The following is a 23,288-nucleotide window of genomic DNA, read 5'->3' as shown; positions in this document are numbered from 1 at the left end:
GGGGTAGTGGTTTGCTGGACGCTGAGAGACTCACACAGAGACCGAATTTACAAAATTAACGCGTTTATTTTTAGAAAGACATGCTTACAATGATCGAAACAATCGGGATTGTAGCCTTTACTCCTACAATCCCGATCCGTGTCGACCGGACTGTTTTCTTCCATCCTCCCCGTGTCCTCGAAGCTTATAAGTATTTACTAACGATTCCTCCAACTTCCATCAAACCTAAACGCGTTTTCTCAGCAGCTGCATATATGTGCAACAAATTGAGAAGCAGACTTGGTGATGAGACACTGGATGCGTTGTTATTTCTCAGATCATATTTTCGCAATTCAAATTAGAATGTTCCTATTAGATTAGTTTTCTTTATATTTAAGAAAAATGTGACTGATTAATATTATTTTTAAATACTTTTTGCTAAGAAACTTACTTTACTACCTACTTACTAGGTTGTTATATGAAAGTAGTCTATTTAGTCGATGTTAAGAGAGATTTTTGTTAATTTTCAACGTTTATTTGCATAGTTTGTTACATAAAGGTTTTTTCAATTTATGTGAGTTTAAAGAGATCTCAGTGATGTTTAACATGAAGACGGAGTGATTTTAAGTCTGCTTAGCCTAACTCTAAGTCTGATTAGTTAGAGTGACTAAATTAGCTAGGTGTATACCGTAAAATACGTTGATTTTTGTCTAAATTTTGATTTGTTGATTTCTGTAAGATTTTCTTATTTTTTATTAACCCTCAATACCGAAATGATCCCGGGATTGACTAAGTATAATCCCGAAATCCCGGGATTAGAAATAAGGACCGGGATCGAATTCCCTATACATAAGTAATAAAAGTGGCATTGTTCCCTATCTTTTATCCATGCTGGCCACTTCAATTGTAGTGAAACATTAAAAATCTGGACTAATTTGGAATGGATCCCATCCAGATTTCCAGTTTGTGTGGGTTTTTAAATATATATGTGTTAAATCAGCATTTTAAGCATTAAATAAGTTCAAGTAAGTATTTCACAAAGAATGTAGGAATACTTGCAAAGATTCAAAATATAATTTACAGAATTATTATATTTAAACAAAATATTTACTAATTATAATTTCAAAATTAAAAAATTCTTAATGAATGTTAGAATATCAACAATGCAAGGCCAAAAGAACATCACCAATGAAGTTACTTCTGAAAGGCATTAATATCCATTTTTCAATAGCTGAATATGGACTTTTAACACTACTGTATATGTTAGTTTTTCTATAAGTAAAATTGTGGCTTGTTGTATAGTCTGAGGTGGTTGTTTTTTGTTGACTTTTTAATTTTAGTGTAAGATATAGTTACCAGATACTTGGGGATAAAATCTGGGACAAAATGATTTCCAAAATATCTTTTGAGTAGAACTCAGGACATACAATAGATGTATATTTTTACTCTGTTGGTGACAGAAATACATTTAAAATGCAGGAAAAGAAAAGGATATTTTATTCTAAAAATTGTTCCTACAATAAAATCTAATGCCTTTAGATGGCAGTTGGAAAAAATCTGCAACATCTGAAATCCTAGTAAGATAAGATATAATAATCAGAAATTTAATTTAAAAAAACATCTAGCAACAACTTTCTGGATGTTTTTTAAATTACATTCATGTGTTAAGCTATAAAAGCCAGAAAAGTAAAAACCTGAGGGTCAATTTGACATGATTACAGTACTTTCCTGTGGTATGTTAAAATAAAATTTAATTTTACTTTTCTGGCTATTTTAAGTGATTTCTTAGAGTTTTGTGTTTAACTAGAAATTCTACTTTTTTAAGTTTTATCTCTTAAAACATACTACTGGAAAAAATTTCAACACTAAGAAAGATAATGTAGAATTTTTTAAAAACCTAAAGTTGTTTGGCTTTTTATTCAGTACCTTACATCACACAAGGAACTCTTATTGATATAGGCTTTATTATTGGATGTGGATATGCATTTCAAGTCCAAATGAACCCTCTTCAGTCCTTATTTTTTGTACAGATCTTATCAAAAGAAATAATAATTATAAATTATATCACAGATATGTGTTTACCGATAATATTTATAAAATAAAATTCTTTTTTACTTATATTAGCTGATTATTGAATACAAATTGAAATTAAAAATGAGCAATTAACTGGATATATGATAAATTTTTTTTTTGTAAACATGAAATCTTTTTGAAATCATACAATATCACTAATTTGAACTAAAATTAGAACTCTCCATAGTAGATAAGTGCTGAGGACACGACTGTTCACTCTGTGTTGTTGGATAATAATGTAGACTTAAAATATATAATAATAGTAATAAATTTTTAAAATTAATTTCAAATTAAAATTTTTAAAATTTTTTCTGAATTTATTTTATTATCATTAATTGATGGTAAAACAAAATTGTTATTAGATAGGCATTTGTATCTTGGAAACATGATGTGTGTCCCCAAGATACAAATTAAAGTTTTTCTCACCATTCCATTCAATATTCAGTTTTTTTTTGTTATAATTACATGTGGAGTTTAGACAAGTAACATTCCTAAACTGTTAAGAAAATAAATTTACGAAGGGGTGCGGGGGAGACGAGGAGAACAAGAGAGAGGGACAAGTAATGGGAGAAGTGAGAAAGATGACAATTGGTAATGGTGCGAAAGTGAGAAAGGACAAAAAGACGTTGTGAAGGCGAGAACATTATCATTTTATCAAGACGGTTACAAACGCTGGATTATTGGCATTTCTAGTTCTCTATCTCAATACATTATTCCTACATTACATATACAATGAAGAGGATTAGAAAAACAATGTTTTAATGTTTGAGGTAGTATCTTCTGAACTATATAATAGTGTCATGTTTTCCTTGGCTGCTCCTCAGATGGAGGTTATACAAAGATCTTATTTCTATTTCATTACTTTTCTATGGGTTATATGCTGTCCCAGGTTATATGCACAAAAATATGGTAGCTTAATTTTCAGAAAGAATTATCAAAAATCAACTAAAATGATGGAAATAAAGCCAAGTGTTTATTTATAACTCAAATGTGAGTTCAAAGTCCAATATATTCGCAAAGCACAGTTTCGAAAACAACATAGAAAACTTCAATTATAGAAACAGCGACATCCATCCAAAGAATAATGTGTCCAGCCCATCGGATTAATACTACCATCGAAAAAATACAAGTTGACTGATGAGGGGCTTTATGCCTGAAATGTGCTGTTGTCACGTATAAACTAAAATGATGGAAATAAAGCCAAGTGTTTATTTATAACTCAAATATGAGTTCGAAGTCCAATTATCAAAAATTTGAATCTCACACACATTTATTGGATTTTCCTAGTGTTTGAATTAAAAAGATTTAACTATATTATCATTTAAAAATTAATAATAATAATGATAATTGCAAAGATAAATTTTTTTTCAATTTTAGATGAAGGCAGAGCTGGTAGTCCAGATAGTATTTCAAGTTTGGGATCATCTGCCAGTCAACAACGATTACAGCAGCAACAGCAACAGTCGCAAACACCCCAACATGGACCTATGCCTCCTGGTTCCTATCATGGCAACTATCCACCTCAGTCTGCAATTCCACCACAACAGCAGCAGCAGCAACAACAGCAGCAGCAGCAACCTGGAATGTATTCACAGCAACAACTACCAACTTCTCAGCCTCATCCTTATTATCCTCAAGCAGGTAAGACTAATAATAGTTTAATATTATTTTAAACAGTAATATTATACTTTGTTAAAGTGCCATTTGTATTCACCAGATTATTTATTTTAATCCTATTTTATGTTTGATAGTTTTTATGGAAATCATTATTTCAAAATACTTTTACTAACATTTATATGATATTTTGCTTTACAATAATTAAGTATACTAATAAATTATTTCCCGTGAGTAACATGCAGGCAGGTTATCTGTGTTTTAAAGTCTGTTTGAGAGTGCAAATTATGACTGCTATAAGTTATTTGTTGATTTTAAATTATAGTTATAATCTCACTTAAAAGCTTTTTCTTTGTGTAAACTTAATAAAATCATCTTTAACTCTTTTACCAGTGCAAATGAGTTTTCTTTCTTGTTATTTTTGATATTATAGTCTCAAGTATACTTTCAAATCAATTTTGATGAGGGTTTAATCAGTGTTGTTGACAATTAAGACATGTGACTCAATAAAGATAATTTTAGTAGACTACAAACTTACAATAATAATTATAAACTTGCTCTCTTCATCTCTATAAAGGGAATTTTGGTGATTAAAGTAATTGTGTGTTTAGAACAGTATTTCTATCTTGACTGTGAAATGTTCTGTTTACACACTACTTTCTGCTACTTTGCTAATGAAATTGGTCCAAATAAAGATCCATCCAAGGTTCTCCATTAATTAAATTTTTATTTCCTTAAATAGCTGTATTTTCTTCTTGTGAAGTAAACCTGAGAAAGTAACAATGTACACTGCCTTTCTTGGAAGAACTACAAAATCAAAATTTTATCAACTGTTGTGTGAAAGGACAATAGGAAATTTTAAAATAGTGTATGATATCTCATAGGTAGTTATGTATATTATACATAATTATAAGTTTATAAAGAAATTTTTGTTTGAATATTTACACAAATTAGTTTAAATTATTTTTAATGTTTTTTCAAAATTTTAAATAGTTAACACATATCTGACTATATTTAAAATGCTTTTTATACCCTTGTGAATCATCTTGTACATACAGCTTGGAACCACTATTATTTTAGACTGGCTTTTATTTTATAATGCTTATTTTCTATTATTTTTCTCCTTTCTCTTCTCTTTGCATGACTTTTGAACTTGATTCCACTTAAAGCATTGAATTTCATAAATGTTCATGCTGGACCTGACCATGTGTCTTGTTAATAATTTTGGCAAAGATAAATAAAAATATTTATTATTCAAATGCAAATATAGTTCAATATTGAATGTTAATATAAGTGAATGAGTTTTGTGTTTTTCTTTAACACAAAATAAACTTTCTACTGTCTATGACAGCTGTTAAAATACTTTAAATTATTTAATGTATCATATTTAATTAGGAATGCCACAATCAACACCGCCAACTCAGCCTAGCAGCATGGCACATTCATCTGGAGTTGGATATGGTGCAGGAACTGTTCCACCTCAAGATTATGGCAGCTATCAAATGATGAGATCTCAACCTTCTCCTCATCCTCAATATGGACAACAATCTCAACCACCTCCTGGGTATCTTAAAAATATTCAGTTTGTTCTTACATATAAATTACTAATATTTATTTTTCTTAAATATTTCCAGAATAGTTATTTTAACAAATCTTTAAATAATATTTGTCAATATATAAATTAATTTTTAATGTATATTCTATACTAAGTTTTCATAAAGTAGTGAATATTAATTTATTTAAACTTAAAGATTTTCATACTTGAATATTTTTGAGGTCATACATCCATTTTTAGTTTTTGAGTTTAAACATTTTTAAAATCTCTATTGTATCAAAAAAACATTGCCATAGATTTTAGTAAAATAGTGAGTATTAGTTTTTCATGGTATAAAAGAAGTTTCATTTAATATATTTTTTTATTCTCATTTTTATTTTGTAACAAAAAGAAAATTCTTTTGAAGAAAAAAATGTTTCTTTTCACTTTTTATAAAACACCTGTCTTTAGTAATATCCAAAAATCATTGTATTTAATTGTATATAAACCTTGTTTTATAATTAAGATCACTAACATAAAATAAAGTGAGTGCACTGTGTTAATAATTATTCTATATTAAAAAGTTAAGAAGAAAGTTGAAATAATTTTAACCATTCTGCAGTGATTGACGGATATACCCATCAAGGACAATCACGTGGCACTGGAGAACGCGCTGGATTATTGTCATTTCTAGTTCTCTATCTCAATCACTATTCCTACAAATTTTGGGGCTCGTCCGGGATATTAAGAATTCATACAAGAACTTTTANCTCAAGAGACGGAATCAAGAGGAAGGAAATTGAGTTAATTCAAGTACCAATATAGAGAAGATCGGAGACTCCCAAGTTTACCCGGGTACCCCCACAAAATCTGTCCTTTATACTTATCTCTTCTCTTCATATCTCTTAATTTCTTTACCCTTCTTCCTTAGCATATAAGCTAGATTAAGGTAGATTTAAGTAGTCGTAGTATCTTAAACCATAATCTTTTTATTGTCGCGAGCACGTGTTCTATTTATGAAAATATAGAATTTTGTCGGACGGATTCGAACTTGTGCACGTACTATAGTTTGGGATCAAGTGTGTTTAGTGTAAACGAACCAGGTGTACGAAGGACTAAGTAGCTGTAGTTGAATAAATATCCTGTTTGATTTTATGGTTACTTCTTTGTCATCCTTCCTTTGTCCTCCACACCACCACATTCTTTTTGTGGGATGTCTAACAAAATTTTAAAATCAAAAATTATCCCAATGTTCATTCTTTTTGTAGAATATTGAAAATGTTAAAAAATATCAGTTATATGACATAAATGGAGTATGCACACAAATCAAGTCTTACATTCGTAAGAAATTTTGTTAGGTAGATGCTATTGAAAAAATGTCTGTCAAGCATGTGAAATACATTGTTCCTCCCTAGAGTTTATAGACAACCAACTGGGATACATATTTTAAAAATAAATATCAGGAACACTCCATTTGTCTTTCATTCAGTCAAATTATATCTTTTTTTGACTGCGTGTAAGCACAGTCATAATGAAGGCTTCAGTATGTAGCATCTTGTTTCACATTCTGGTCAAGCTGTTCAAGCTTTTCCATTCCAAATAAATGCCTTTATATCAATGTGCCCTGGTTTACAAAATTTTACAAAATGATTGTAAAATTTTATCTTCAATAAGTAGGGAACTTCATATTAAAAAATTATCATTATGCAACAAAATATATTTTGTGTGTTACTAATGCAAATTCTTCATCAATAATAGGATGTAAAATCAAAATTCATGGAAAAAATGATTTCAAAATCAAGATCATAAATCTTTGTGTAATGTTGATTTAAATTCATACCCATCTTTAGTTGTCAGCATCGAAATAAAAAGATAAAATATTAGATTGAAATTTCTATGTTCATTTTGAAAATTCATGCTATCCTATACTTGATAAATACTCATCAGTTTGGTGTTTTCAGAATACAACTGCAAATTCAGTTCATTTATTAGAGTAGTAACTTGACTCATACAATACACACAAAGTTGTGAGTGTGAGTGAGTAAGTTTAAACTTTGTATTATAACAAATCCAGATTATTTGTCATGGTATGAAGTGTAAAATTAAAAAAGTATATACATTTTTATGAAGTTACTACACTAACAATTACAAATTCAGTTTGCTTATGTTATGAATAACAGATAAGCATTTACAAAGAATATTAGGAACATCCACAATAAAATGATATTAAGTTTAAAGCATTTGTATTTGTCTCTATTTCCTATTGTTTTGACTTTTGACTATTGTGGTGGTACACCAGTATATTTTTGTTGTTTTTATTTTATATATGTAGATATAAGAATATTCTATTCCCCTTTCTCTTTGTTCTGTTTCTATACTTTCTGGAACTTTCGTCTGAATGTGGGTGGTCAGTGACCCAATTTCGGGACAAAGGAGTGAAGATAGCCCAGAGGGCAAGTGGGGAACGATAAGGACACTTTTGGCTTTGGACCGGAGGAGGAAAGACCGTCGGAGAGAGCGGTCCCGAGATCGGTGTTGCTTCGGCCGGAAGGGTTACGAAGAACACTAAAGATAGAAATAGCTTTGGAAGAGAAAAAGAACATTGGTAAAGCCGAGACTAAAGGACGAACTTTGGGTCCTCGCATGTGCTCCGTCCCCATAGAAGAAAAGAATCCCAAGACGAAATCATCTAGTGGCCACCACCGCAGTCAACCATTCGGGTACCCGTTCCTTACTAGAAATTTCCATTCTTGTTCTCCCATTCTATTCTAATTCTTGTTCTTCCTTTCCTCTTCTAGTTATAAGTAGTTTTAAGTTAGTAATTAAGTGTCTCCTTTGTTACGCGAAAGAAAAGTCTAGCTCCACTGTGAATCAACAATCGGTGTTGTTTGTTCCCTTTTGTTTAATTAAAGTGAGGAACAAGGAGGTCGGAATCAACGAACCTTTCCTGTATATATGTTCATACAGTAAAATAAAGCGCGTTTTATTGTTTTATATTCCTGTCTCTTTGTGAGAATTCAATCATCACCACGTGCTCACCACACTATAATGCTCTATTTTAATGTTGAATATGAAATTGTAATTTGACATTCAGTATTTCCCAAATTTTTATCAAATCACTTCTGCATGTAAAATATGTCACTATTCCAGTTCATTTTACTATAAAAAGAAAAATCTCTTTAATAAAACTTTTTAGAATATTATTATAATTAAGAATTTGAAGAAATTATGTTATATTGTAATAAGTAGGGCTCACATTTTAAAGATGCAAGAAAACTGTAAAAAAGGGATAGAATAGAGACAAAAAATGTACATCTTTAAACAGAAAATATGTTGTAGTTAATAAAAATTAAACAGTATTGATTGCAGAAAATCCCAAAATAATTTATTAATATTTGCTTCTAATTTACTTTTTACAAACTCTTCTCGTTTTTCTTGAACTTTACAGAAAATTTTTCACTGTTTCTATGTTTATAAATTTTGTTCTTCCAACTGAGATATTTATATACAAAAATTTCTATTTGTGCACAGCTACAACTCATCATCCAAATCTTTATTAAGAATTAGTTTCTTTACTGTTGAAACTGATTCTTAGCTGCTGAGCTAGATGAATCCAATTTGTTGATGAAATCAGTTATTTTGGTAAAGTTTTCATAATAGAAAGCACCTGCAGCTAACCAAGTTTTCTATCACATAATTATAGATTCAGGAAGAAGCTTTAAATTAATTATTTCTCTATACAGCTGAAGATGAGATGGACATTTTAAAGGGATTTTTTTTTCATCTCTAATATAAAGTCATTGGCTTTGCTGTATTCAACACAAATGCCCTACACAGAATTTGTGAATCTATGTATGATATACTCTCAATTTAAACATTTAATTTGCATCATACAAAGCTTGATCTGTTGCCACTTCCCATACAAGGTCATACTTTATTCCATCTGGCCACATCATTGAAACTCTGCATGATGGTCGAGGCATTAGTTTTTGGTAGTTTATACATTTTGATGAGCATTGGAGTAATTGGATCACCTGTGACTGGTGCATTTTAAAACAAATCATTTTAGATATCCATGGCTTTGTCTATAATGAAATAAACAATCAACAATATCATCAACAATACAAATGATTTTTTTCAAGAACATGCTTGTAGACTAGTCTAAATATCTTTTTCAGGCATTAGTCTGTTTGAATATTTTTCCAGAAAATTCTTCGATGATGAGTTGTTTATATACAGCGGTAGTCCTAATTGCAGAAAAACTGTTACAAGATCTTGATAGAATTTATTTCCTGATTGATTGGCAGCATTATTTAGTGAATTTCCTATAAAATCTTTCCATTTACATGACCTCTTTAGCTCCTTATAATGTTTACATGTCAATTTCTCCACATGTTGCTTCATTTGAGATGACAAATGCTTGTCATAACCTAACAAAACTGAATCACATATATTACATTGAATTATATTTCCATCAGTTTCAATACATTCATCTTTGAAGGAATTTGTCAATTTGTACAGTTTAGATCTTGGCACTTTCAGCATTACAAAATGGTGAGAAAAAAATGTTAGAAATACAATCTCATAGGTTTACAACCTCTGACATTATTGTAAATCACAAATATTAAAATACTAAATTATTACTTTATATTTAATAAATGAGTTTGTTGTTTTTCTGTAAAAACATAATTTATGATGATCTATTATTTATAATAACTAAGATAAGAAAAATTTAGGAAAAAGGGGGAAATAGTACTAAATCATTAAAAAAGAGAAATATTAAAAAGGTGCAAGCAAATGTGGCTTATTTGTTCCATAAACATGAAATAGATCAGAAATACTTCATTTGTATTTCTCTCTTAAACTATCAGAAGTGTGTTGCCTCACCTTAAAATTCAAGCTTTTATATTATTATTATTATTAATCAGTTTATTGAAATTCAGACTATATTACAGTAAATCCTCACCTGTTAATTCATTCAGAAAGTTTTCGTACAAGTTGAAAAACTGCAGATTGAATAGTTCTTAGATATGATGTGTTTTTATCATAAATATCCATTTTAAAGCTTGAATCAGAATTTATATATTCCATGTTTGAAAACTTTTTAAGAATTATTTTCTGTCTTAATTTGAAATCTTTTATTTCTTGTAACATGAAAAGTGATTCTATAATTGATAATTTAGATTTATAAAAATTTTGCCAAGGAATATTTCATTTTGGATTCCATTGTGGAGTGGATAAACTCTTTTTCTTAATTTCACATTTAAAAAGTATATTTGTAAAAATATTCATGTAAATAACAAGTTACAGTATATATTGAAGGTGTAACAATTTTTTGCATTGCAAAGTAAACAATGCTAAAATCCAAAAACAGTTTTTGGATATTTGCATTGTTTACTTTCTCTGTCCACAAGTTTCCAGAATGTGTTTTTGAATTTTGCCAAATGAGGGCATATCTTGGCAATCATTAAGTACTGCTAGTCATTAGTGTAGGTCTGCAATTTTTAGTTTTTATTGGTGACATGCCTTATAAAACCAGTTCAAGTAGATATCGTGCTGTGGTTGGTTGCCATAATGGCCAGAATTTTCTTTATAAGTGGTTTGAAGCTGTATGTGATGTACACAAAAACATGATGCATCAAGATTGTCCATGTATTCAACCATTCTAGTTAAATTTTCATCAAGTGGGAATGAATGTAAAAAGAGAATGGGTAACCAGCCATGCATTTCATCCAGCTGGATAAATAACTTTGCCATTATAAGACACAAAAGTCCATGCAGAATGATTACTTACAGATAGGGTTTGTGATGGCTCTACATTTGTCTTAAGGACAAGTGTTTTGTGACGATTTATTAATTAATTAAAATTTCACCTACTTTACCACTTGAAAAAATAATTATAAGTGTCAAGACTCCTATAATTAAGCATTTGTTGGTAATCATAGGCTTTACTTTTAATAATATATTAAAATATATCTGGATATTCCAAAGGTGGCATTCTCTCATGTCGTTATTCCATGATTTTATAGTACTAATTGATGAAGATAAATTTGTAAAACAAGTTTGTAGAAGAAACTATGGAAAAATCTGAAAATTTTGCATTAAACTAATTCCATAATATTCTGTGAATATTTTGCACTAGTTTATGAATTAAACAGCAATATAAATTTTAAGAATTAAAAGCTAGTGGCTTTTTTTCTTCAGTAACACATCATGCAAGGAACAGTTGGTTTATGTATTTCTTATTAAAGGAAATGCATTTTGGGTCTTAATGACCTCTCTTCAGTCCTTAGACTTTACAGAAAAAGAAATAGATATGGGTTATATTATATGGAATATTAAATAATTTTTTGTTAAAATATTATATGTATTATTACTGCAGTGTATAATCATGTAAGTAGGCAGCAATGTAACAATTTACTATAGTGGTCAGAAACATGTATACAACATTTGAATTTCATTTTTAAAACAAAAGTTTCTCATATTTTGGTGAATTTCCCGATTAATATTTATAGGCTTAGTTCAGACACTACTACATTTTTTGTGGCTATTGTCATATTTTTATACTGCAAATTTCTTCTGAACCTTGTTTGCATGATCAGATATTATTGCCACAGGGATGCAGAATATAAAACAAAATTTTGAATAGACATTTAATTCTGATATCATTGATAAAATAGTATAGTTGTCTTGTATTTCTAATTTCTTAATTGTTTCATCTTTAGAAATTGGATATTGACAAAACAACAAAGAAATTTAAGATTTTTGACTGAAATTTAAACTGCTTCAGTACATTCTTAATTTTTGCAGGAATACCAGAATAGGAGTTCTTAAAATTTTGTAAAGTTTAATTTATTAAAATTTAACTGCTTTATACGTTTAATTCTTTTCATTGCAAACAAAATGATAAATGAAAATAAAATTAATTATCTATAGTTCAGATTTTTCTTTATTCCAAAATAGTTACCTAAAAGCTTAAGTCCTTTTGTAACTCAATAATTAACAATGATTCAAATGAATTAATATCATTCATATTGACTTTATCATAAAATTAGAACAATTTTTTTATACAAAGTGAGATGAACTATTTAAGACTGATAAAATAAATATTAAAAATTTAGTGATAAGATCTTTTTTCAAGTTAACACTATTCAGTTTTTACATTTACTGCTGGGCTATTCAATAAAAATTTTATTTACTTAGAATCAGGGCTGTGGAGTCAGTTTGGAAAAAATGTGACAACTCTAACTCCTGCATTTTAAATTTACTTTTTTTTTATTTAAATGAATAAAACTAATACAAAAAGATTTTAGGAAATTTATTATAATTCATTTATTTTAAATACAAAATGCATCAATTTAATTTATTAAATATATAGTATTCTTTGTAGTATGTGTTTAGTAGTTAAATTATTTTGACCCAATTGAATTTGAATATTTTTGAATCATTCCTTTATTATCCCTGCTCTAAATAAGTACTCTATTTTTCTGAATGAGCTAGACTAATTGATCATAGTACATATTTTTCTTTTCTGAACAAGGAGCTGAAGTAGCTAGCTAGATTGCACATTTTTTAGTTGGACTAACTCTTCTGGAACGGTGAAATTGAAGTGCAAATGCTGTCGAATATATGTAGATGTAGAATTTTATCGCCCCCTTTCTCCTCTTATAATAATGTAATTTTTTAACAAANATAAATAATAATTAGTATTTTAATTAAATATTTTTATACGAATTATAAATATTAAAAGTATTTCGGTAAAGGCCCCAGGCTCCTTTTAGAGTTCAGAGTAGGTACCTCTACTCCAACACCAGCAAAATTAAATACCAAGTCATTTTATGGAGGGACAGAGTGTTTATTTACCAACTCAACAGACCTGCTTAGAATACTAAATATTTTGTTCTATATCTGCATAATACAATGTTTTCAACCTTTTTCTAATAGTAATTTTGGTAATTTTTTCCTGTGACATCCATTCTTTATACAAGGTGCAATAATAACATGCATAACTCCTGTTGATACTTTTAGTAAGTGCTACAGTGCTGATCAGCACTTAATCTGTTAGCAGTTTTCAACCAGGATGCTGCAATTTGTATTTTTTTCCACCCTTAATGTGCCAGAAAAGAAAGAATAGTGAAGATAAAAACTGTTTTAATTACAAAAAATTACAAAAGTTAAATACACTTTTCAGTTACTTCATAAAATATCTAAATCAAAATGGCAATTATCATACTGTGATATAATCTTCTTTGATGAGGGTATATAAAAGCTGATATTTTTAATTTTATTATTTGTTCATTTTCTCAAAATTGTACATGAGTAAAATAGAAAAACATAATTTTATCTGTCAACATAAAAATGAAAGTATGTATAATTTGGAGTTAGCCTTCAAAAATAAATCTTTGTTCTATCCAAATATTAATTCATCTTTTCTCCCATCATCAATTTGATAAACTAACAATAAGTTTTTTTAAAATTATACAAAAGCTACAATATTTCAATAATAGAATATTGAATAATCTTTAAAATCTCAAAACATTTTTAAAAATACTAATTATATATATATATATATATATATATATATATATATATNTGTATATGTGTGTGTGTGTTCCTTCATTATTCTTACCATTTCTAACAATTTTTGTTTGATAAATAATTTCATACTTTAAATCAATCATTCTCATTGCTTCAGTGCTACATTGTCTCAATTAATGAATTTTTCAAAAAAGCTTTATATTGAAAATATTAACTACACAATAAAAAAAAAAGTAACAATAGATTCAAAAGGCTTCACAAAGACTTGTAAATGAAATATTTTAACAGAACAAAATTTATTCTGTTAATTATTATTTCAGGAGCATTTTTTTGCAATAGTTTCATCCTGTTAGTTAAAAAAATAAGCAATTAAAAAAATTGATTGTTTGGTCAAAGTTTATGCATTGACAAATTTATTTTAGAAATTAATATGTAGGAGGACAATCATGATGCATTATAATTTGAATATTTGTTCTAGAAAAATATAATCATTGGAAATAGAATAAAAAAAATTAAAATTTAATTGCTATAAAAGTGAATTGTTACTTCTCTGAACAAGCTATAAGAATCAGTCTATCAAGGTTTCCTGGAACAATAGACAAATTTTTGCTGAGATTTTAAATTTCAGCTTCAGAATGTATGTCTATATAAAAGTTAACTAATTTATATATTCAAATATCAATTATTAATTAATTAATACTATTTACTGAAAACATTTTATTTTTCAGTAAAGCTGTACCTTATAATGCTCCTTCTGGAGGTTCTCAGAGTTTTGGACCAGGAGGATCAACTTACCAAGTACCAGCTACAAGTCAAGGATATCAACAGGGTCAACCTTTTCCGCCCGCTGGCTGTTCACCGTCTCCAACTCCAGGAGTTGCTCCGCCAACATCCGGAGGACCAAATCCATATTCTCGTGGTCCTCAGGTCGGTTATCCTCGTCCTGTTGCAAATTATCAACAAGGATACCAGTGACGTCTCTTGCCAAGATACTATATAAGTCAAGATTTGGGCTGTGTAACTTCTAATGATACAATCAAATGAGCATATGTACTCATTTTATTGTTAAGTTTAAATAAACAGTTTTGTATAGGATTTTGCATCTTGCAGTTTTCTGTTTGTTCTTTTCTGCATCAATTTTTATAGATATATTAAATATAAAAATTATTATTGGTATATTAAATATAAAAATCATTCCATGTTAAATTATATACTACATTGATATTGTGTAAAATGGTATTGCATGAGAAAGAATAAAGGTATATAAAGGTGCATATTTTGTATTGTATTGAAATATATTGTTAATTATGTATTCTAAATAAATTGTTTATAGGGTATTGGAAAAATTTATTAAAAAATCAAAATTTTTTTCATGGAAAGATTAGCAATAGTATTATTTTTCTTTTAATGGCAAATTAAAAGTAAAATCTTGAATTATGAATAAATATTACTGCGATAAAGAATTGAGAATGATTTTGCATAAATATATGCATATTAGGGTGATCCTTCTGTTCATAATGGAGGATTCAAAATGTGCCCGTCCGATTTTTTTTTTTTTTGTTTTTAATATTTCGAACTTGGTAACAACCACTATAAATTTAGCCAAATTTTGGGATTATTATTTTTTCAATATTGGAACAAATTAGGCAAATTATCCCATATAAACAACTTTCGTTTTTAGCTGTAATGCATATTGCTATATTCCTCACTATATTTACTGTATATATAAATAAGGCAATAAAAGTTTAAAAATTATGCAAACTGACATTGGCTTAAATTATAATTTAGTTTGAGAAATATTTATGAAATTTAGTAAGTTAAAAATTAACATCTGTTGAAAATAATTTTTTTATAGTTGTATTTATTAATTTTCTTTATTATGACAATTGTGAAATGCATTTTAAATATTTATAGAATATAGCGTATTGCATAATTAACAATTTGTTTTAGTTTTTGTCCAATAATTTTATCATAATTACGTTTATTTCCAATAAAAATCACAGAAAAAAATATGGTTAAAATATATAGGATACGCGTTTAATTATGCGTTTTATTACTTTCGCATTAGCCAATGTTAAGTGTATGAAAATACCCAAAATATTTGCTCGCATAAAAAATTTTATTCAAGCAGAAACTTCAAAAATATTAAATTTGTGAACCAGATATATGAACATTCCGACAGCACTACAAATTTGTTCAAAATAAATATATTTTGAAAACTTTCTTCCAAGAAGAATAATCTGAAACGTGTTTGTCTCAGTGTATATTTTATATGGTTGTTAACAAGAAAAGAATAAAATTACATATATGTAAAATTTAATAAAGCTAAATCATTGTTACGTATATATATTAAATTATGAAATATACCCATAATTTTCTATCATGTCGAACAATACAGGATTTAGTAACAATTACTGTTAATTATAGTAATTGCAACGATATTGATGATAATGAGATCACTATAGTTGTAGATACAACTTGAGTACTGTACATTAATTTGAGAGCTGAATTAATTTATTTGCCATTTAAGTTAGCATAATTAAAATTAATTTAAACAACGAATTTGTTCATTTACTTTCAGTTTAAATACTGCACAACGCACTGTAATAATATGACGTTTTATATTTTGAACTTTCAAGTAATTTTATTCCAATTAGAATTTTGATGATACTTTTATCAAATTTGTTTAAACTTTTAGTTTTTGAAGATTCGTAATTCTTAGTTTTTTTATTAATCTATTATAATAATGATAATAAATTTACAAGAAACCCCAGATTAACATTTATTATCGTTCACCTCAATTTTATGCAATAGAGAAATAATGTAATATATTCAAGTTGATTTGAAAACAAAACACTATCCATTTAATCTACAACCCAGAAACATTTCCGATTATACCGGCTAAATTGAAACCCTAAATTTTCTCTCTCTATCCAAAATGGCATGGATAAAGTCCGAATTTTAAGTCTTATTCTTGCTTCATCTATCCCGTTTTTGGAAAATGTCAGTTTTATCCACTTGTGACCTGATGAAAGTCATCATTCACAATAACGTAAATTACTTCAAATATTTCATATACTGTACTGTACCAGGGGTGGGCAAGCAAGAGTTCAGTGGGAGCCGAAATGTAGGTTTTGCAAAATGCATGGGAGCCACAGTTCTGTACTTTTTTATTTTGTACTGCGATTTTATTATACAGTAGAACCTCGATTATCCGGACCTCCATTATCCGGATTTTCGATTATCCGGATTGTTCAAAATAAACAAAAATTTTACGAATTTGCTGATTTGCACTTGGCGAATTACGATACTGTTTATGTACGTGATGGAATGCATAACTTTTTTTGTTTCAACAACGTCTCACCCAGCACAGTGGTCGTAAATTCTTATATTTTTATTATGACCCAAAATATATTTAACTTGACATACGTATTTATAAATAATTTATATTCAAATTACATCATTTCTATGACCAAGGGCGGCGTATGGGCAACATGGACCCTCACCTATGCCTCGCGGTCCGAAGGGCCTCGCGCCTCGAAGGTTTATGCATTACTTAAAAGCCGCGAACGCGACGAAAAAGTTTTGCTCGTCGATAAATAGTTTGTCAAATTTTTATTCATAAAAATGCAGTTTCAATTGCTTTTTATTTTATAAAATCCGTCTTCTTGCGCCACCAGAGAGCCTTTTAAACAATAGGTAGTCTGTTAGCGCTGGTCAGTAGTAGTACAAATTCAATACGAAAATTTGTTTCTTGAAAATTTGATCAGGATTTAAATACAGTATTTATTTTTAATATTACCGATATGTCATCGAAAAGAAAATGTGTTGTATTATCATTAAAAGACAAATTAAAGTATTTGTTTCGATTATCCGAATTTGTCCTTATCCGGGCGACCTTCATTCCCAATTAGTCCGGATAATCGAGGTTATGTTGTATAATATAAAACAAATATTGAATTTTTTAATAAACATATTTTCACAAAATTGCGGAAATAATTTCTGCTTTCTATTATTATTTTTACAGTTTTAACACTTTAGAAGAGCCGCATATAACTCAAAAAGAGCTGCATTTGCCCATGTCTGTACTATACGGTATGTTTAGTCTGATGAAATTTAATGTAGCGTGTTAGGGTTGAAGTTCATGAATCAAATAAAGCTGGGATAACGTTAGCATTAGCCAGTTAATTCAAGTCTAAGCAACAAACAAAGCTAAGTTCTAATTTTGAACTTCATATGAAGCGCGCTTTATGAAGTCACAAGTGAATGAAACTTATATTTTCCAAAAACGGATAGATGAAGCAAGAATAAGACTTAAAATTCGGACTTTATCCATGCCATTTTGGATAAAGCGAGAAAATTTAGGGTTTCAATTTAGCCGGTATAATCGGAAATGTTTCTGGGTTGCAGATTGAATGGATAGAGTTTTGTTTTCAAATCAACTTGAACATATTACATTATTTCTCTATTGCATAAAATTGAGGTGAACGATAATAAATGTTGCCAGCTAATTTACCAAAATATCACCAAATTTAGCCTAAAAATTAAAGCTAAATTTACAGTTGTAGATTTAATTAAAGGTGTAAAGTAATAAAAGGAAGTACTTTTATTTACAGAAAGCCGTTTGTACAGTACTTACAAATGGCGTATATTTATTACTATCATCACCCCTAGTATATTTGAAAAAAGATAAAAGATTTTTGATGAAGCTTTTAACATTTTTGCATATTTTGTGGTATTTAGTCTCAAATAAAAGGTAATGCTATTTTCAGGAGATCCTTTGTATGTTCGAAAGTACTTTTAAAAGAGACTTATTTTTATGTCTGACTTAATTTATCGTATTTATTCGATTCTAAACCACAATTTCTTCCCCATTTTAATGTCTCCGAAAATCATTCGAATCTGCGACTTACATTCGAAGGTGGCTAAATTTTAGCTGAAAAGACAATTTTTTAAAGTATTTTAAATCTATCCTATACCATGTCTACTATTCCCTAACCTAATTTCATCGTCATCCGACCAGTAATTTTTAGTCAGGATCCTTTTTCAGAAACGATTCGTCGATTTGCCATAGGATAATATTGGATCGCTTATTTTGTAGTGTTTTTAACCTGTTGAAATGTTTTAACTAAAAAATAAATTGAAACAAAACAAATTTGTGAATTGGTGATAATTCCGGGCAGTATGACGAGGCAACTTCAGCCACTCAATGCTTGCATCAACAAGCCTTTTAAGGACTACATAAGAAAAGAATACGAAAATTGGTTAGGCCTGCATTCGGAAACCCCACTTCTGAGAAATTAAAGACAGAGAGTGCTTCAAAAATTGCGAAATTGGTATCTCTCTCGTGGAAAAGTTTCCAGTGAAATAATTCATTCCTTTAAAAAAATTCTGCAGTACAAATACAACGAAGAGCACAGAAGACGACTTAGTTTGGGAAAATGACGATGCCAACACCTGTTCCAAAGTCAACTGTGATAGTGCTACTGATGAATCACTTTCACAATATGGTGATAGTGAACGCAATTAAGATTTTTTAAAAATAAATTAGACCCTAATTCTTCACTTCTCGTTACTTCTCATTTTTTGAACTTTAAAAAATACTTATAGTAAGATTTATTTACATTTTTTCACGAAAACTTGTTGAGAAATTGAGGTGCGGCTTAGAATCGAATAGCCTAAATACGGTAGAGGAGAAGGTGGTATTATGGAACCCCAATTACATTTTAGTGAATTGTAAACAAGGTATCATAATTACACCCACATTTTTTGTGCGAAAAGTACCGGTAACTAGTAAAGTAAATGTTCCTAATTGGATTTTTCGTTAGTGTAACTATAAGTATGGTTTTTGAAGGCTTTTGTACAAAAAGTCCGAAAGTAGGCTTAGAGAAAATCGGGTGGTAATATGGAACCTTACTGTATATTTTCAAAAAAATGCTTTAATGTAGCCAAAAACAAATAGGAAAGGACAAAAAATGTTAAATAATTACAAAATTATTTACTCCAATGTATTTTATCGCAAAAATGCTTTTATAATAGAAAAATATGACCTCCATCAACAATATATATTCCAGCAGCTCTTTTTCGATATTCTCAGGAAGAATTGGCTTTCTACCTAGTGTCTTTTTCACAAATTGCTCTGGAGGAATGTCTGCTTGCAAATAGAAAGTTCGGAGGAGTTGAGTTCCATATTACTGTAAAAGCACCAATGGGGTCCGTATTTCACGCATCGCCATCTCGAATTAACTTATGTCTGTCAAGACCAAAATTTAAAAAACGTGAACATCACACAGATTAATATGTACCCCTAAGTCTCTGGAACGGAATACATGCACCAGTGAACCTACAACTACACGATTTATATTTTAAAAATAATTAAATTCACTTAGCATTCAAAACTTGTGAATTTTGAAAAAAACAAATTTGCTGATTAAATACGGACAACCGTTTAACTGAAGTAAAACGGGTTTTCCCCTTGCTATGGATGTCTGCCTAGTTCAGTTCATCCACATTCCGCTACAGTTCGCCTTTACTGTATTATCAGTTCGAAATGGGGTGGTTCCATAATACCCGCAGTGTTCCATAATACCACCTTCTCCTCTATATTTATTATTACAGTCCTGGACAGTGGTGTCACTAAGGAATAGTATTGTAAGTCTTAAATGAGAAATTAGAACTTATTGATAATGTAATTCGAAATACAATATTCATTTGCGAGTAGTGAGTTAATGATGCTCACATTAAAAGAATTTAAAGATATATCGGAAGGAAAAAGGTAATATCAGACAAGTTAATTACAAATCGAAGAGATATCGAAGTGTTTGGCGAGAAAACGAAAAGTTATTTTAAATTTCGTGAGAATAGGGAGATATGATTCCTGAAGAGTAAACGAACAATCTTAAGAAATGGTATAATAAAGATATTCAAAACAACTCTATATTCGCGCAAACCTGAGAAATTGTGAATAATCAATTTAGATACGAAATATCAAAGTGTGGCAGTTTATATGTTGTCGACTGTGCAATGTTGCTTTATCTTTATTTAATATTTATAAATACAGTAGACCCCTATAACACGGGTTCCTATAATTACGATTCCTATAAGACGGCGAGAAAATTGCGATGGTATCCGTACAAGCCTGGTAAAAAAACTCCTATAATTCGGTAAAACGTCATCGGGCAGCTTTCGGGTAAAACTTTCCGCCATCCAGCGCCACACTACGGAGAATTTAGACGGGTAAATTGAGTTTACTATAGTCTGTACAGTATTATATATAAATTATATATAAATTAGGTACTGTATATATAATTATATATTAACTTAATTTATTGTAACTTTATTATAATTATATATATACTTTCCGCCGTCAAGCGCCACGCAACGGAGAGTTTAGGCGAGTAAGTTGAGTTTACTATCGTCTAATACAGCACTAATTTTATACATTTCTTGTGAAAGAAACATTTCTTATTCAACGGCCATAAAAATTATTTCTATTAATGATGTCTCCAAAGGTCAACGAATTTTTCGCAGAAAAATAATTTATCAGAAAACGCGGCCGCGGTTTGGTACGTTGCTCCGCGGTTTGGTACGAAAACAAGCTTGAGTAATGGCGACGTCGAACGGTGCACACTCGGGTAAGTAATCCTACAATTTTTTGTTTATAACGTAGTTTATACGGATTATTCCCTCAAAAATATACGTATTTTGGAAATGTTGAGTCGAATTAGTCTAGAATCGATTAATTTTACGGAAGAAAATCTTTCAAACAGCCCGTAGTCCGTAAACTTCACACGTGCCGGGCTGTGATTGGCAAGGACTCGTAAGAAATCGATTCATAAAGAACAGAACGTATCTACCGTGTTATAGGGGGTCGACTGTAAAGTACTAGTTTAATATTTAATATTTATCAATTAACAGGACTTATTATACTGGATTTATAGATGCAGAAATTTAAATTAAGATATAGGACACAAAGGCATAATAATTAAATTGCTTTATCTTTCTTTCATTATCATCTTAATCATGGCACTATAAACATTAGCGTAGCATAAGTGTCAGCCGCCTGGGGCGGAGGAAAATTTCGCCGCCCCTTTATTTAGATATCTCAATTTAAAAGGACTAAAATTCAGTTTCGTCACAGAATAAGTAATGAAAAATTCCGTGCTAGTGTTGCCACCTTTTTAAAATCGCCGACCCTGACGGCAGGTGAGGTTTGTTCGAACAGAAGTGCCTGACGCATGCGTATATCATTTTGCAATGAAGAATAATATGCAGTGCATGCTGGTTCTAAATCAGTTACAGTTAGCGACTAGGGAGACTTGGGTAGGAGTAACGTAAGTAATCTAGATGACTTAGCCCTATTGGATATTGGAGATGTATATGAGTGCGAATGAATCGTACAAGCAAAACAAAAAAAAAAAAGGTCGACAGGTCGCGCACGACATCCCGGAACGGCGAGTCCGATGGTAACACTATTCTGTGCTCATTTCAATCGGTCCGAATCGTAGGTGGTCGAAAATATGAAATAATATCTTGTAAGAATTTGAACTATTTTATTATTTATTGTCAACTTTTGCCGCCCCTAAAACGTAATTTTGCCGCCCCCTAAAAAGTGCCCCCCTACGCTACGCTACTGACTAAACAACAAACAATTCTCAATAATTCAACCAAACAAATACAAAAAATAATTTTGTTTAATTTATCTGTGGTTTATTTATTTTTATTTGTAAGTCTATCATGTCGATAAAAGGAATATATATAATACCATTAAGATTAAATAGACATTATTACGCTTGGAGCTCAAACCAACAGACAAGCATTTCGTACATATGAATTAAGATTCACTTTATAGACTGATACAGGTTTCTACCTGGAGAGAACAAAATGTACAGTTATTCTTTCAAATTAGAAAAGACTTTTTAAAGATAGTATGTTGACCATTGATTTCATATTTTGAACAGATCTCACCCCCGCATATACAGATATGTAGGAGTAGAATGGGTTATCTTTAATGCTGGTTTGAACCAAGTTGAAAGTAAAGCTCAGCTAAAGCATCTAAAGGAAACTTTTGAAAGTTATGATATAAGAATACTAGAACCAGATTTGATAGTAAGACATGTTAATAAAGTACAGATTACATAGACTACAACTACAGAAAGTTTTGAATGAAGCAATGTTACCATGGTAATAAATTACGAAAACAAGCATAGACATAGAAGAGTTTGTGTCTTACACTGAAGTCATTGCACCTACAATAATTTGACTAAACATTAGAGTACCTTTTAGTAATATTAGTGAAGGAACTTTAAGGCAAAAAGTACAGCTCGAAGCTTTTTTCTGTGACGATCTTTGTTTTCCCGATTTATTATCATTGGGCAGTACACTAAAATCGAAACGATGTTTCAAAACAGCCGAATATCGGGAGACGACTCATTGAAACAACGCTAATGATTCGATTCATTGTATCGACTCATTCACTCACAAAACTATTATACTTATAAGCACGGTTATCTCTAATGTACATAAAAGAAAGTTCTTTATTTTAATTCAA

General features: G+C 29.7%; 1 protein-coding gene across 2 annotated transcripts in view; it reads left to right on the top strand.

Annotated features, from left to right (window-relative positions):
• LOC111619481 (protein TFG-like) overlaps positions 1-15,010 on the top strand; it is a 72,236-nt gene extending 57,226 nt beyond the window's left edge. For both annotated transcript variants that reach the window (XM_023361207.1, XM_023361206.1), the window contains exons 5-7: positions 3,430-3,693; positions 5,062-5,230; positions 14,467-15,010. In XM_023361207.1, coding sequence (XP_023216975.1) covers positions 3,430-3,693; positions 5,062-5,230; positions 14,467-14,713 — 680 coding nt within the window. In that variant the 3' untranslated portion in view covers positions 14,714-15,010. The remainder of the gene's footprint in view (positions 1-3,429; positions 3,694-5,061; positions 5,231-14,466) is intronic.
• Positions 15,011-23,288: the final 8,278 nt, after the last annotated feature.

This window comes from Centruroides sculpturatus, unplaced genomic scaffold, assembly GCF_000671375.1.
Source record: "Centruroides sculpturatus isolate CEXI.00-Female unplaced genomic scaffold, Cexi_2.0 scaffold166, whole genome shotgun sequence".
Classification (NCBI taxonomy): Eukaryota; Metazoa; Arthropoda; class Arachnida; order Scorpiones; family Buthidae; genus Centruroides; species Centruroides sculpturatus.
Note: the sequence above shows the minus strand (reverse complement) of the source record. Positions and strands in the feature narration are given on the sequence as shown.